The sequence below is a fragment of the Semicossyphus pulcher genome, unplaced genomic scaffold (genome assembly GCF_022749685.1).
Source record: "Semicossyphus pulcher isolate SPU_LCO1_2020_fin unplaced genomic scaffold, fSemPul1.0.p SCAF_4, whole genome shotgun sequence".
Classification (NCBI taxonomy): Eukaryota; Metazoa; Chordata; class Actinopteri; order Labriformes; family Labridae; genus Semicossyphus; species Semicossyphus pulcher.
Genome location: NW_027211715.1, coordinates 25,041,146 through 25,055,722, shown reverse-complemented (window position 1 = coordinate 25,055,722; position 14,577 = coordinate 25,041,146). Strand labels below are relative to the sequence as shown.

Sequence of the window (14,577 nt, the reverse complement as noted above, 5' to 3'; positions counted from 1 at the left end):
AGACGATCCACCGGTATATTCTCGTCGTATTTCGGATTCTGTACCGCTCTGAGCCGTTGCCTGCAGTGAAAACGGTAGTAAATGACTCCAGCGTCTCTCGCTGGGCCGTTCCTTTCAGAGGGAGGGGCGCAATGCATGCTGGGTGTTGTAGGAATGTAGAATGGGCGAAACCACGAGCTGTTTGTACAACTTTCTCCACAGCTATGGCGCCGATTTCAAATATTATTGCTTCTATCCACTACAGAGAACACCAGCTTTGACTGACAGCGGCTTTTTCCAGGAGCCAATTGCTCCTTTAAGTTTTAAAATATGAGATCAAACAATGCGCAATTATTTAGTAAGGACTTACAGTTAAGCTGCTTTTCTCAAATTGAAGTTGTCGGTAAACTTTCAGGTGTCTCTTTAAATTTGTGATTCAAACCTGCACTTCTTCTAACAGCCCACACCAAACTGCATCACAGTAATCCAGACCTCCCGTACAACCCAATCAAACGTGGTGCTTTTGTGCGAAGCTGGCACAGCCCACACAGAGAGCAGCAGTCCCTCGCTATCTCTGCCTCCTCCTCGCTCTGCCACAACACAGTCAGACGACTGCTGAGCAGGTGAGGAGAGCCTCTTGACAACTTCCTTCCCAGACTCCCCGGGGCCCGCTGGCCAGGGTGAATCTTTTGTCATCCTAAAACAAGCTCGGGCCTGCTGCTCCTCCACTCCTCGCCTGGAGTCCTGGAGACAGAGCCAGGAGAGGGGAAAATAATTAAAGACATTTTATGTCAAGAGTCCCTTTCTGGAGGGAGTTGGGGAGAGCCAACAGGGGAGGGTAAAACAGGAGGATTGAAAGGGAAGAGGAGGAGAAGAAGAAATGGTGGGAGAAGTGAAAAAGCGAGACGTTGATGGGAGGAGAGCTGGGGTGGCAGCGCGGAGAGAGAGAGGAAGGATGCGAGTTTCCATTTCCTCTCTGCTGTCGCCTCCCCTCTCGCCCCCCGTCCTCTGCTCAATTAGCAAAGCAGCAGGTGCTCTCAGCAGCACAACAGATAAGCTGAGAGGAAAGGCTGAAGCTTTTCCTTTCTTTCCTCTCCTTTTTTGAGATGACCTGCAAATGTGATACTTCACACCCAGAATGGGCTTGCTGTTTCCTCCACCAATTTCAGAGGTGATAATTTAACTTTTACCCCTCCATCTCTCTCTTTTCTCCACTCCCACCCCCTTTCTCTCTTTCTTCCTCTCCCCCTCTCTCTCTGTCTCTCCCATATTCCCTCTTTATGTTTTCCACCAGGTGTCCTCTCTGAAGAGCAAGCTGAAGAAGCAGTCGACGGCAACAGGAAGTGGAGTGGCGAGGGCCTTCCTGAGAGCGCAGGCCGCTCTGTTCGGATCCTACCGAGACGCCCTCAGATATAAACCTGTAAGGACCCAGCCATTGATCCCTGGCAATCATGTGAAGCTAAATGATCATAATAGAAGTGTTGTAACATATAAGAACTCGATTTCCACCCAGTCTGTAATACTGCATATGGAAAGGCTTTCATCAGTGGGCCATAGGCTCAATCACCATTGTGTTACCTCATTCGGCGATAGATAGAGACTTAACAGACATTTATTTAAATGAAAATCTGAGATTATCACTTTAACACATACAGTACATCATGTGTTACCTTTTCCCCTTTAAAGGGTTGGTTCAACTAAATACCCAGAATAAACCTCCTAATTTCCTACAGTCGCTTTACCAATAAAAGTGTACCTTTTAAAAGTATTGAGATTTGAATATTGTTGGTCGTTATCACAACTTTTTAAAATTCAACTGCAACTTTTATTTACAGAGTTAAGATCCAGCTGCTGGATAATCCCAAAACATGGCCTCTTTTTTTTCAGTAGAAAATGTCCCCAAGGAAAACTGTTCACAGTGGGGTCTTTTGATTATTCAAATACATGCATTATTTTTTAGTTCTGTGAGGACTTTAGATATACAGTATTAAAACCTTAAACCGAAACTATCTGCATGTCGAGGTAAGTAAAAGATATGTCTTTTGGCTGAGTTCCATTTCATCTCAGACCTGTCTGTGCACTGGACAGCAAACACACATCTAGAAACATGTTTCAACAACGGTCGAGCTTAGAATAAAATAAAGTAACAGAAAAAATACTTAATATCACAAACAAAGGCTGCAGATTGTATTTTCATTCACAACAGAAATATTCACAGATGTGAATATATGACGTTCAGCAATGTGTAGCACACAGTAGCGACTCAGTGCAGCCTGGTTAGACTGGGGCAGTTCTGACTGAAGGTAAAAGGTGTGCTTTCAGCTGGAGTGCAGAGCTAAGGTGGGCCTGTCTGAGGCAGTGAAATGTCAGAGGAGCTGAAAGGAGTCAGGACGTTCCCTTTGAAGATCCCTTTTAGCCACCTTTGGTGTTTTACTCTCCTTTACTAAGCCCCCCTAACATTTCTTTTCTGGATCTTTTCTGCTTATCAAGTCTGAGTCAGAGCATGGCAAACTACAGCATGTCCTGTTTGTCAAATAGCGAAGCCTTTGTTCCTTTGGCTTTGAGATTAATTGGACTTTGTGGACTCCCCGAGTCAAGATGCTACATTATTGATGCTGTCTCTCTTTTCTCTGTATACAGACAGTATACGAACAAACCGCCTCCCCTCTGACACAAGCCCTGAGACTCAGTGAATGTGTGTGTTTGTGTATGTGTGAGCACAACATGCAGGAATTTCTCAGTTCACTCACGCTCACACTGTGTTTGCTCTGAGACAGGATCTGTGTAAAAGGAGTTAACATGCATGCAGTCACACGTAAGCATGCACAAACTGCACATCTGCCTTCATGAGGATAGTGATGATGCTCGCTGTGTTCTCGTATTCGGGGGGCTATCACTCTGCTGGGTTTTGTTCTGAGCTGAGGAAGAAGAGCTTCCTAGACTGAGCGCTGTGGTTCACAGGCCCATATGCCTCGACAGAAGGAGGGGTGTGGACGCTTGTTGGGAGTCTTGCTGAGATGTAAATGAAACAATACTAGAAAATGATAATGAGATGAAAAGCAATCAGTTGATTTGCACAGGATTTCTTCGGTCATCAGTTCCAGCTTAAGTTGATGCTCCCCCAGGTGCTTCTCACTGTCTCGAAGCAGCACACGTGTCTGTGCACGAAGAACCTGAAATAGAAGCTCACTCATTAGTTTTCACCACCGTCGATGAAGCCAAGTTGGCTTAGTGGGTGTGCATATTCCATGGCTGTGTCCTCGCTGCTATTTAAGGGCTGAAGACAGGTAACAAGTTCATAACATACAAGCTGATGTGAAAAAGCTTGGTAGGGGAGGTTGAGGTGCGATCGCATGATTAGACGTAGTATAGACAATTATCGACTCAATTCATACACGTAGCATGTTCTCATGTATGGTATACCACATGGATATAATGTGCTCACATACAGCAGGAGTCAGGCACAACAACATGCAGGTCAATGACGGTTAACTTGTTAAGTTTTGTATATTGAAACACACATTTGAAAACAGTTGTATTAAAGGAGCAATTGGCCCCTGGAAAAAGCCACTGTCAGTCAAAGCTGGCGTTCTCTGTAATCGATAGAAGCAATAATATTTGAAATCGGCGCCACAGCTGTGGAGAAAGTTGTTCAAACAGCTCGTGGTTTCTACCTAGATTGAGGAAGTGAAGTTTAGCAAGCTTGCTGGTTTTCCAGGGCCCATTGGAGAAGCGGATAGCGGATAGGACTGAGGTTGAAAATCGGCGAACTGGCCCTTTAATAAACAGCTTGGCTTGGTTCGGTTTTCTTCAGTCATAAAGGAACCTCCACATAACATAACATTCATATATTTACACTTCTTCAGTTCCTACTGGAGCCAAACATTCATCCCTATTGAACTGCCCACTCTGTTTGGCACTTTGACCATGTGAACCAGGATAAATTTCGCTTTTTCTGTAAATGTGTTTCTATGTAATTCTTCCTTAATTCTTATAATCTCTTACTAGATTAAGAAGCAATTTCATTTACCTGCATATAAATGCATTTCTTGTATTCTTGTTGGGATAAAATGAGTTAGGGTCATTGGTCACCCTGTCGGGGTTCCATTCCACGATAACAACCTGCTCACTACACATTATCCCACTTATTACACAGCTATGTACTTACAAAATCAATAATTTGACCCAAAATATTGATTTTAAAATGATTATATTTCTGTTGTTTTTTTTTAAATGGTTACACTCACAGTGAGAGCTGTGTCCAAAACAACGGTTAACTTTGTAGTCTTCTTAAAATCAGCTAAGCTAGCTGTTATTAATCGTTAAAGTTCTAGCTACATTATGTAATAAAATCATTTCAAGAGTTATTCATCTAAAAAAAGAGGACCTAACTTTGCACTAATTGTATGTTATATACTGTGTATGTGTATTGACTCATGAACAGAATTGCTTTGTACATGAAGCGCATGAAATATGATGACAGCTCTGAATACAGCAGCACTGAAAGTAGTGTTCACTTATCACACAGCTTTTACTGTAGAATGAGCCTCCCTTTAGCGCCTCTAATAAGATGTATTAGAGTTATATTGTGTATATACTATGGAGGTACAAGTTGGGAGCGCATTAGGCCTGTCTTATCCTGCAGTTACAGAACCAGAACAGCCCCATGTTGTTTCTCCAAATAAACTTTCTTTCACAAAGTCAACTTAATTTGCTACAAACAGTAAAGACATAGTTTTTTAGGCTTTAACTGGAAGTTGTCATGGTCTTTGTTATGGTGGGCGACCTTGGTGACCCTGTTAAAATGGATAACTTCTGTGTTTCCTTTAGTCTCGCTGGAAGTTTTGTAGAAGCAGTAGCAGTCGTCATGCGGTGCAGGCCCGTGTGAACCACAGGACTGTGTTGGATTCTGATGTGTACACAGACCCAGTCTTAAAGTTGACTTTTTCACTAGCAGTTAGTTGTAAGCCTCAGCATGGTATTCAGTTCGGTTCGCTGCAGCGTGGTCCGAGGCTTTAGCAGCCAGATGGGGACTGGAAAGCTGATTAAACTAACACAAACTGCTTTCAACTCTGTTTTTTACGAGAGAAAACGCCTTAAAAACTTTCAGTGATGTAAGTGGAACACTATTCCTGTGATGTAATTTGGGCCACTGGTATCATCCGCCCATCCTCGACAATGGGCATGGTCTCCAGTGTTGTGAAGTTGTTTTTATGTGTGTCACGCTGTTGCTCACAGCCTCAAACAGACAAAGCACATTGTTTAACACCAGAAGAATTTAGAGCATCATTGAAATATGTGAGAATTATGTTAATTATGAGAAAACAGGAGTTGGAAATGACCGTGGGGCTGCGAGTGATTGGCCTGCAGTGCTTCTGTTGTCATCCTCTGTGTCTATAGCTCACAGGCCGACAGACATGATGTAAGAAGTAGTAATAATGTGTTCATGCGGAGTACCGGGGAGTTTACTGGGACACTGTCTTCTGGTTCGGGGGAGATCGGCTCTGCCAGGGGATCTGTCTGTTTTTTTGTTGTTCAATATTCTTCCTCCTTCTTCTTCCTCTTCCTCCTTCCCTTTTCCTTCCTTTCTCTCCTTTTTTACTCTTTTAGTGTTTTTAGACCCACTTAGATTCCTAATGAAGAAATCAGATGAAATACTCCGCTCAGCTTTGGAATATTTTTACAGTGAAACATTTTGATAGACTCGATATAAGTGTCTTAGTGTTATGAAACATAATGAACTATTAAGGCAGGGTAAGGTAAAAACACATCTGCCCTCAGTCCTTTGGGTCATTTTCGGAACTTTGTAAACATGAGAAAAACAGACTGGTACAAAGGCAAGGGAGCCAAAGGAATAAGCGTTAATTGTTTGTTTTAATTTTTTTCCGATAATGTGTCCTTGTACTCCTCAGGGGGAGCCAATCACTTTCTGTGAGGAGAGCTTTGTGAACCACCGCTCGAGCACCATGAGGAGCTTCCTGTCCATGGCTGTCAACCTGCAGCTCTTCAAACAGGTACAAACAGCTGACTGAATATGTGTGTGTGTGTGTGTGTGTGCATGTCTTTCTTTAATCCTGTATTTATTTACCATTTTGATCCGCTGTTACAAGAACAATTGATCCGACCCTAAAAAATGTCTTAAAGGGGCCCTATCTATTAAATGGATGTTCTCATATTTTCAAAGTCAAAACTGCATAATTCCGTGTTTTTCCAGAATGACATTTTTAAAAAGGTCGCCTCTGAAATGGGCCGTTCAGAACAGCTGCAGGTTTCTACGTAGAACCTTGCTCTCGCTGAAATCGACCAATCGTCATTCACCGTCATTCACCTCAGGCTGCCTTCTTGCTCTAACTTGTAGTCAAGTCGTTGTCAAGATTTCAACTTACCAGTCCGATACCTCCTGGCGATTCTGCCTCGTACATATAAGGCAGAATAACCGATCCTAGAGCAGCCATGTTTTCTACAACTTTGGAGTGACAGTGCAGTGTGGCCGCTTCCCCACGCGGGATCGCACATGTGTGGGAGGGGCTACGCAGTCACTCCAAATACTGTCAACCAATCCTGGCTAAGGTCTGATCTTCGAAGTCCAAAACAGCTTGTATGTTTCAGGAGGAAGGAGAGGCTCTGAAAAATAATTAAATTAAAGTATGTATACAATTTTTAAAATGAAACAAACTTTACCAACGTGATTCTAAACCACATTAGAATAATGTGTCAGGTCCCCCACTCTCTCCTCCCCGCATTTCCTGTCTATCTTCAGTTGTCCTATTAAATAAAGGCAAAAGCCCCCCAAATTTTTTTTTTAAAGTCCTAAATTCGACTCGATATTGAGCCTTGTGCATTAAAACAAAACCATTACTCCTCCTGAGATTATAATTACACATAAAGAATCAGCTGTCACTCACACAGGTACATTGATAGACGCACGGCTCCATCCTTTAAGCTATAGACGAGCACAAACAGAACAGGATGACTGATTGCTTATACGGCAGGTTACTCGGTCCTCTCGCATCAATGTCAGTTTATTTTTGAGCTCTTTATTATTTTGAGCTGATTTTTTATTTAGAAGGTGGAAAGTCTTTATTTATTTTTTTTTACAGATGAAAGTTTCCTCTCAGCACCCGTTGTGCTCAGCAAACTGTCAACTGGGTAAAGTAAGCATTTAGGATGTTGACAGTTCAGAGAGGAGAGGAGAGGAGAGGAGAAGAGAGAGGACGGGGATTACAGGCGGTTATTGACCCCGAGGAACTGTTTACTGGGGTTATCTCCAAACATACATATCTTAATGTCTCTGTTTGCTCAGTTTTGCCTGGTTTTAGAGACAAAAACATGTTGAATCAGGCTTTTTAAAAGGTCTTATATTCTACGGAATGATATCAGGGTAGTAGTCTGTCTTTAGCATGCATGCGCACGTTTTAAAAGCAATAAATGTGCTCTGAATTTATTCGGAAAATGATATACACACTACTAGTAGATACAGTTTTTTCAACTCCACTGTGGTCACTGTGCGTGCATTTGTTTTCAGCGTATGTTGAGGGTGTGTGTGTTTGTGTGTGTGTGTGTGTGTGTGTGCAGGTATCCTTTATTCATGTGGTAACATGAGTTTCCCTTAAAATCACTCATGTATTCTTAATATGTTTCCCCCCCCAAATCCCCTCAGCAATACTAAACTTAGCCGAGCCCGAGCCGAGCGCAGAGACACCTCTGGCTCCGAAGAAAATTTCCTCTCACCCCCTTGAATTTTTCTTTGTGCTCTCTGACCCGTGATAGCGGTGTGATTTACCCCCGAGAGTTGCAGCGCAGCGGCCTCTCAATCAGCCTTTTGTTTCTCCGGACACTCTGCCCCGTCTATAATTTTCCCAGGCAGAGCAGATAGCGAGCAGCAGTTCAAAGCATCCTCCCGGCCCGGCTCCTGCCTCAGCGGTAGCATTGGGAAACAGGCCCTTATCTCCTCCTCCTCCTCCTCTCCAGCACGGGGGATGGGGTTAGCTTATCTCCTCCACTCCTCTTTCCACTAAAGTGAGAGAGGCCAGCGGTCCGCTCGAGCCCTGCTCGGGCCGTGACCCGTATCCGCTCACAAATACACAAACAACACTCAACGTTCGTGGCCACACACATGCACACATTAATTTTTATATAGATAAGGACACAGTTGGGCTGGAGATGGATTGTTTCCAGTGCTTCTGCTGCTTGTCTTTTATTGATTGCTTTAACACCAACTGTTATTATGTTTTCAGCCTTTTATGCACCTTTAATCGAATGTATTGTCTTAATTATCAGGACGTTATTTATAGGCCTGCTGTATTATAAGTATCCCGCTAATTAAAAAACATATTTAGCAAATATAATGAGTAATACAATCTGGCTGCTATACTCTTCCATTCACATAAAATAGATTAAAGCCCACATATGTTGCGCTGCTGGTATTATTGATAAGCATGTGAAAACTTACACACATCAAGGCTTATAAGAGACTGTCTACCATTTCATGCTGCTAATAGCTTTATGCACTCTATGATGAACATATTGTTATTGTGTGACCTCCTGCTCACAAGCAGCATCAGCCTCTGATGATGATATATAATAGAGCAATAAAGATTTTAGACAGGAAGCCAATAAGATCACCTCACTGTGATGTTGTAAAAAATGTTAAAGGGCCAGTTCGCCTATTTTCAACCTCAGCGCTATCATGCCATTATGGTAGGAAAACAATGCAGTGTCGCTTTGTGCCTTTGGAAGATGCTATCCGCTTCTCCAATGGGCCCTGGAAAACCTCCACCAGATGACGCGTTTTATGTCGTCTGGGAGTTTGCTAAACTACACTTCCTCAATGTAGGACGCCCGCCTCCGATGTCATGTCTCGTTCAAAATCGTCAGGTTTGAAATGTAGACTGCAGACCTGAAGATTTTTTAGACGATCCACCTTTATATTCTCGTCATATTTCAGATTCTGTACCGCTCAGAGCCGCTGCCTGCAGTGAAATGTAGTATTTCACTCCAGCGTCTCTCGCTGGGCCGTTCCTTTCAGAGAACGGGGCGCAATGCATGCTGGGTGTTGTAGGAATGTAGAATGGGCGAAACCACGAGCTGTTTGAACAACTTTCTCCACAGATATGACACCAATTTCAAATATTATTGCTTCTATCGTGTCAGAGAACAGCTTTGACTGATAGTGGCATTTTCCAGGGAGGAATTGCTCCTATAAGTTTTGATCGTTTAATTGAATTAGCTAATCTTAAACTCATCCATACATGCTAAAATCATCAGGCCCCTCAGAGACCTTGTGGTTCCACTGACAGTATCAGGCTCTGTCACACATGCAGCGTCTAATGGAGATTGTAAGGTGCCCTTTTGTGAATTATCACTTGGACAAAGCGCTTTTTCTGCTCAGGGAATCAGTATGTGGAATGCTGTACCTGCAGAGCTCAAACTGGAACTTGTATCCTGTATTGTTATATGTTTTCTGTTGTCTTTGTACTGTCTCTTGTGTATTTGTTGTTGATTTTGTGTATTTTAAAGGCCCATCTAGGGACAGGCATTGTAAAGGTTATAAATGCTGTAGTGTGTGGCATTGCTTCATACTTGTCCCTGTACAAATAAACATTAAATATTACTCTTGGAGAAGGGATTAATCCCTTTACAGGAGCCTGCTTTTTAAAATGTTTTAAGCTTGTTTGTTTGTTTTCAAACCTATTCCCCAGCTAGAGTAATCAGTTTGTGCTTCATTTCCCAATGGGGTCGACGTCAGAGGGGAGTCACAGGGCGTCACACAGTAGCAGCCCTTTTTAAGCTCACATACTGTAAACAAACAGGTTGAGTTGCTCAATTACAAAGCAACAGGTCATTAGTGGAAGGCTAGACTGAAACAACACGTCTAATGCAATATAGTCAATTAAATAAATAATTTGTTCACTTCCACACAATGACCGAAGGGTCACATTTGTCATTGTCACGTATACATCGACGGTACCAGGTCAACCTTGAGCCAAACTCAAACCACATTATTGCAATTGGTGGACCACAACAACACACATTACACACATGGTGAAGCACACACGCCTAATGTGGAGGTGTTACCTGAGTTTGAGGTGTCACCTTCTCAGCAGGAAATTGCTTTTTCTTTTCTACATGTGATTCTGTTTTCATTCCTTGTAAAGCAGCTTTTCTCTGCCTCTTGATCTGCCACAACTTCTTCAGGTTTTTATGGGGGAAACGGCTTCGAGTTGTTGATGCAAATTCAGGAAACATTATTAATACGCTGGGAGCTCAAAGGCCTCGCTGGACAGAGAGTGTATTGTGTGCTGCCACAAGATATTAAAGGCCATCAATAACTTCCAGTTTCACTATTGAAGTTTAGTATTGCAGAAGTTTCTTTTCCAAACGTTCATTTGGACAATAACACCTGATAAACTAACATTATACTCTCTGCTAGTGCCACCCTGTTGTTGGTTGTTTCTGTCACATGATAATTTACCTGAAACCAGTTGATTTTTCGGGACTTATAGATCATGGTATCGGATCAGTGCGTTAGCTAGCATCTGAAGACGATACCGCTTCTGGTATCTGTATCAGAACATCCATCCGTTATCTATACCGCTTATCCTGTTCAGGGTCGCGGGGGGGGGCTGGAGCCTATCCCAGTTGTCATTGGGCGAGAGGCGGGGTTACACTCTGTACTGATCGCCAGTCAATCACAGGGCTCACACACAGAGACGGACAACCTTTAACGCTCACCTGATGGGCGATTAAAGAGTCACCAATGAACCTAACGAGCATGTAGGGCTGTGACGGTAACCGCCGTTATGTGATGCCAACCGCGGGGTGGATCCAGTGACCGTCATCAGTGCTTTTTTTTATCATATCATAGACCCAGTGATGTTGCTAGGTACGCTCACTATCCATGCGTCCCAGGGAGGTACTTTATCTTTAGAATGAAAAGTAAACCAAGGTGCGTACATCCAGGCGATGAAGTCAAAGAAGAGCATATGCATACTAAAATGAACGGAACATGAACTAAAAAGAATGGGTCTAAACAAACATATTGGAGCTGTTGAGTAGTTTGCGTAAAAGACAAAGTCCTATTATCCTGTGCCTCCGTGAAATATAGACTCTAAGCCGACCTCCTTAAAATGTCACAGCTTCACCTTGTAACACACTTCTGTGCTGTTCCCGGACGTCGTCCTCGCTGCCCGTCCTGTGCTCAGAACAGAACAAGTGGGAGAAGCCAAAAGAATGCGGGGGAAGCCTGTCAACATTAACCTGCTTCCTATCAACCGTCCTCCGCTCCTACACTCTGTCTGTGTGTGTGTATTGTGCTCGCAGAGACTGATTCAATGAAGTCTCTTCCTCTTATTGACAAAACAAAGCCATACACAGTTTTATTGAGTCTGTGGGGGGGACTTGTGCTTTGATGATTTACTGCCGGCAGCCTGTGCAGACAATGTGCGTCCCATCAATCAATAACCATCCGTCATTCTCTGGGTGTATGAATTCAGGGGGCTGAGCTGTTTGCTGAAAGGGGGGAAAGGTGTGTTCTTGCAAATGTGAAATGTGATCGTGTTTCTCTGTCCACTTGAATCCATATTATAGAAGCAGCAGCTACAGAAGGCTAGAAAACTGATCTGTAATAGAACTAATAAGAAGGATGGACTACAGTAGCTGTCATCTCTATGGCCAAAGGTCTCAGCTGATAGAAAGTGTTTTAAGATGCAGTACGGATGTTTCAATAAATGTTTTTCCTTACTCATACAGCCGATACTAAGTTCCCCCTCTGATACTAGTGTGTTACACAAATCTGCATATCATTGGGGAAAAACACTGATTGCTACCATCTTGCGAACCTTGATTATTACACGGCTGTGTGAAATACTTGCAAATACCGTTGCTAAGGACACAATATCCCGAGGACTAACTGTAATCATATCAATCAGCCGAAACAAGTCCGGTAAGGTTGTTATGGCGGAGAAACTCCTTCAGGGTGAGACGAGACCCCTTCTCATCCCGCTCATCATGGCGGGGTTCCATTCTGCTGTAATAGCCTGCTCACTAAACATTATCCCTCTCTTAAAGTTGTAATCTCGAAGATCTCAGTTTCGTTCTCTTTGGCGGCCCCTATGGTGATAAACGGTAATTGCGGGAGCACACTTCCCAGATATCCACACAGTGTTGCATGTGTGACGTCCTCGAATGGCTCCGGTTGTAACTCTTGATTTTGCTCGCTGACGGTCGCTTTCCTTTTCAGACTGTTTGCTTCATCTGAGCGTCGAATAAGTTTCTTTTTCTTTGGATTTTCACTTATTTTTGAAGTTGTATCTGTAGTCATCAATTTTTTCTTCATTTGTCACCTGGATGTGTAAATCTGTCGTGATTTTTGAGCTTTTAATTGGAAAATATGTGTAAGGGCTGCAAAAGAAGCATGTTTGAATGACCTGCATGGTGAGCCGATCAATGAGTGATGGTGTTAGCCAGCTCTCCTGGTCCCCCTCCTTTTTGCCATATTTTGACTTCACGCTCTAGTTACAAGCATCGATGATGGCAAGCTGTAAACCCAAATCCTTCAAAACTTTCCCCTTAGGAACCGTTAACTCTTGAGTGACGTAATTTCCGCCATAATCTTAAGCATCAACAGTTTATGAGCTAAAATTCCACAAATAAGACCCAGGTTTCTAAACACATTACATTTCCTTCTGCTCTCTGTACCCCTGCGGAGCCCTAATCCAAACTTCTGGCTCCACAACTGCAGAGTTTAAATATATATAGCTCACTGTGACCGAGCCGGGAGTGAGTCAATGTGCTTGTAGCCAGATGGAATAACTCTCCCTCTCTTCTGTCTGCAACTACAAGATCAACAGGAAACAAGATGACATGTGGACACGGAGACACGGAGCGAGTGTGGAACTCAGTGTGCCTGAGTCTGTCCGGCTTGTTCTGGCTTAACTTTAATTACATGTGTAGTCTGGGTTGAGTTTTTTATATATTTGCTTTGACAAAATATTGACAAATCAGAAAGAGGTAAACATTTTTCAGCCTCCTACTTTTTTTAATTACCTACCTTTAGTCTCTCTGTCTTTACACAAAGAGAATGACCCCGTGTGTGGTGTGTTTCTACATGCACATTAGCGTCATGCCTGCAAGAGCAAGTGTTTCTTAAGTGTTGGTTTGCGTGTGTGTGAGAGTGTCGGCCATTGTTGAGTAATGTCTAATTAAGGCCCACAGTGAGGCAGGTAATGTGGCCGGGGTGTGTGGAGGGAGACAGGGGGGTGGAGGGTGAGCGTAAGTGGAGGCTTTGGCTAGGTGATGATTTGGGTTGATTATGTGCACTAATTGGGCCAGCTAAGTAGCGGAGCAGTGGTTGGAACCTGCAGTCTCACCTCTCATTAAAATGATCTAATGATGAGTTTCCAGCTCTTCTGACCAGAGGAGCGGATGGCCGTGTCGGTCGCTAGTTAGCAGGCGGTCCCCGAGGACACGCACCCTAAAACAACCTGCGCTGTTGTTACAGTTTGGACACACTTGCAGAGGTGGGAGTGGGTTTCGCGACGGCTGAGAAATTATCCAACAATATGTTGCTGTCAAGAGTTTGTATTAAAGAGAACAATGCACCATGTGTTGTTCTTAAAGATACAAAAGAGAGCTTGAAAGGTGGGAGGTGTTGATCATTAATTAGGGCGATCATTGTTTTTGCTTCTCATGGAAATACTGAATACATACTAAGAATTTACACTTTTACTGATTGTTAGCTGCTTTTCTTTACAAAGATAAAGTCAGAAGAGAAAGAAAAAGTTGGATTTAAGATTTTTTAATTTATTAAATTTTTAAAAACACATAAAAATTGCTTTTTACAGCCAAGATATTTCACTGGAAAGTTTTATTTCCATGCAGAGAATTGCTGATATTTTAAGTGATGGGACAGGAAACTCAAAGCCACTTGAGGGTCAATGTGGTTACATTTAGCTAATAGGAAACAGTGCACCATGTGTGTGACTGAGAGATCTTCATTCACATAAGATTTTCTTCGGGTTTTGTTATTTATAAAGATTTTATAGAGTATTATTATCTTACTAAAAGAGTACAATACAATGGTATGTCACACAATTGGCCTGTAAACCGCTCAGAAGAGGAAGCATCGCTAATAATGAGCTAACATGATATGCTTTAATGTCTCAAGAACTGCTGCTTTTATTGTGTTCATCACAAATGTTGAGGTGTGTGTGTGCGTGTGTGTTGTTGTGACATATTTACGCGTGTCTGCGACTGTGCTCATGAAATGTGTAGCTGTCTTGGCTATTAGCTCCATGTTTATGAGATGGGGTTTTTAATGCGCTCCATGTTACAAAGGGAGGAAATGAAACTTCCTCATGTCTCAGACAGTGTGCAACATGCAGTCTGCTGCCCTAATCCCTCACCTGCTCTACATTACCAAATCCCTATTACCTGCAACCCACCTAATCTTAGGATGTAGTTCCTGTCAGGTAGGATTAATAACACCCCACTGTGGCCAGTGAAGTGTTTGAATCTGTATGTGTGTGTTTAAGTGTGTCCACATCACCCCCCCCCCCCCCCCCCCCCCCCCCCCCCTCCATTCTTTAATAAGCGCGT

General features: G+C 43.0%; 1 protein-coding gene across 1 annotated transcript in view; it reads left to right on the top strand.

Moving 5' to 3' along the window:
- Positions 1 to 14,577, top strand: part of dennd1b (DENN/MADD domain containing 1B) — a 120,724-nt gene that overhangs the window by 85,385 nt on the left and 20,762 nt on the right. The window contains exons 14-15 of the mRNA XM_069680173.1: positions 1,274 to 1,399; positions 5,892 to 5,993. Coding sequence (XP_069536274.1) covers positions 1,274 to 1,399; positions 5,892 to 5,993 — 228 coding nt within the window. The remainder of the gene's footprint in view (positions 1 to 1,273; positions 1,400 to 5,891; positions 5,994 to 14,577) is intronic.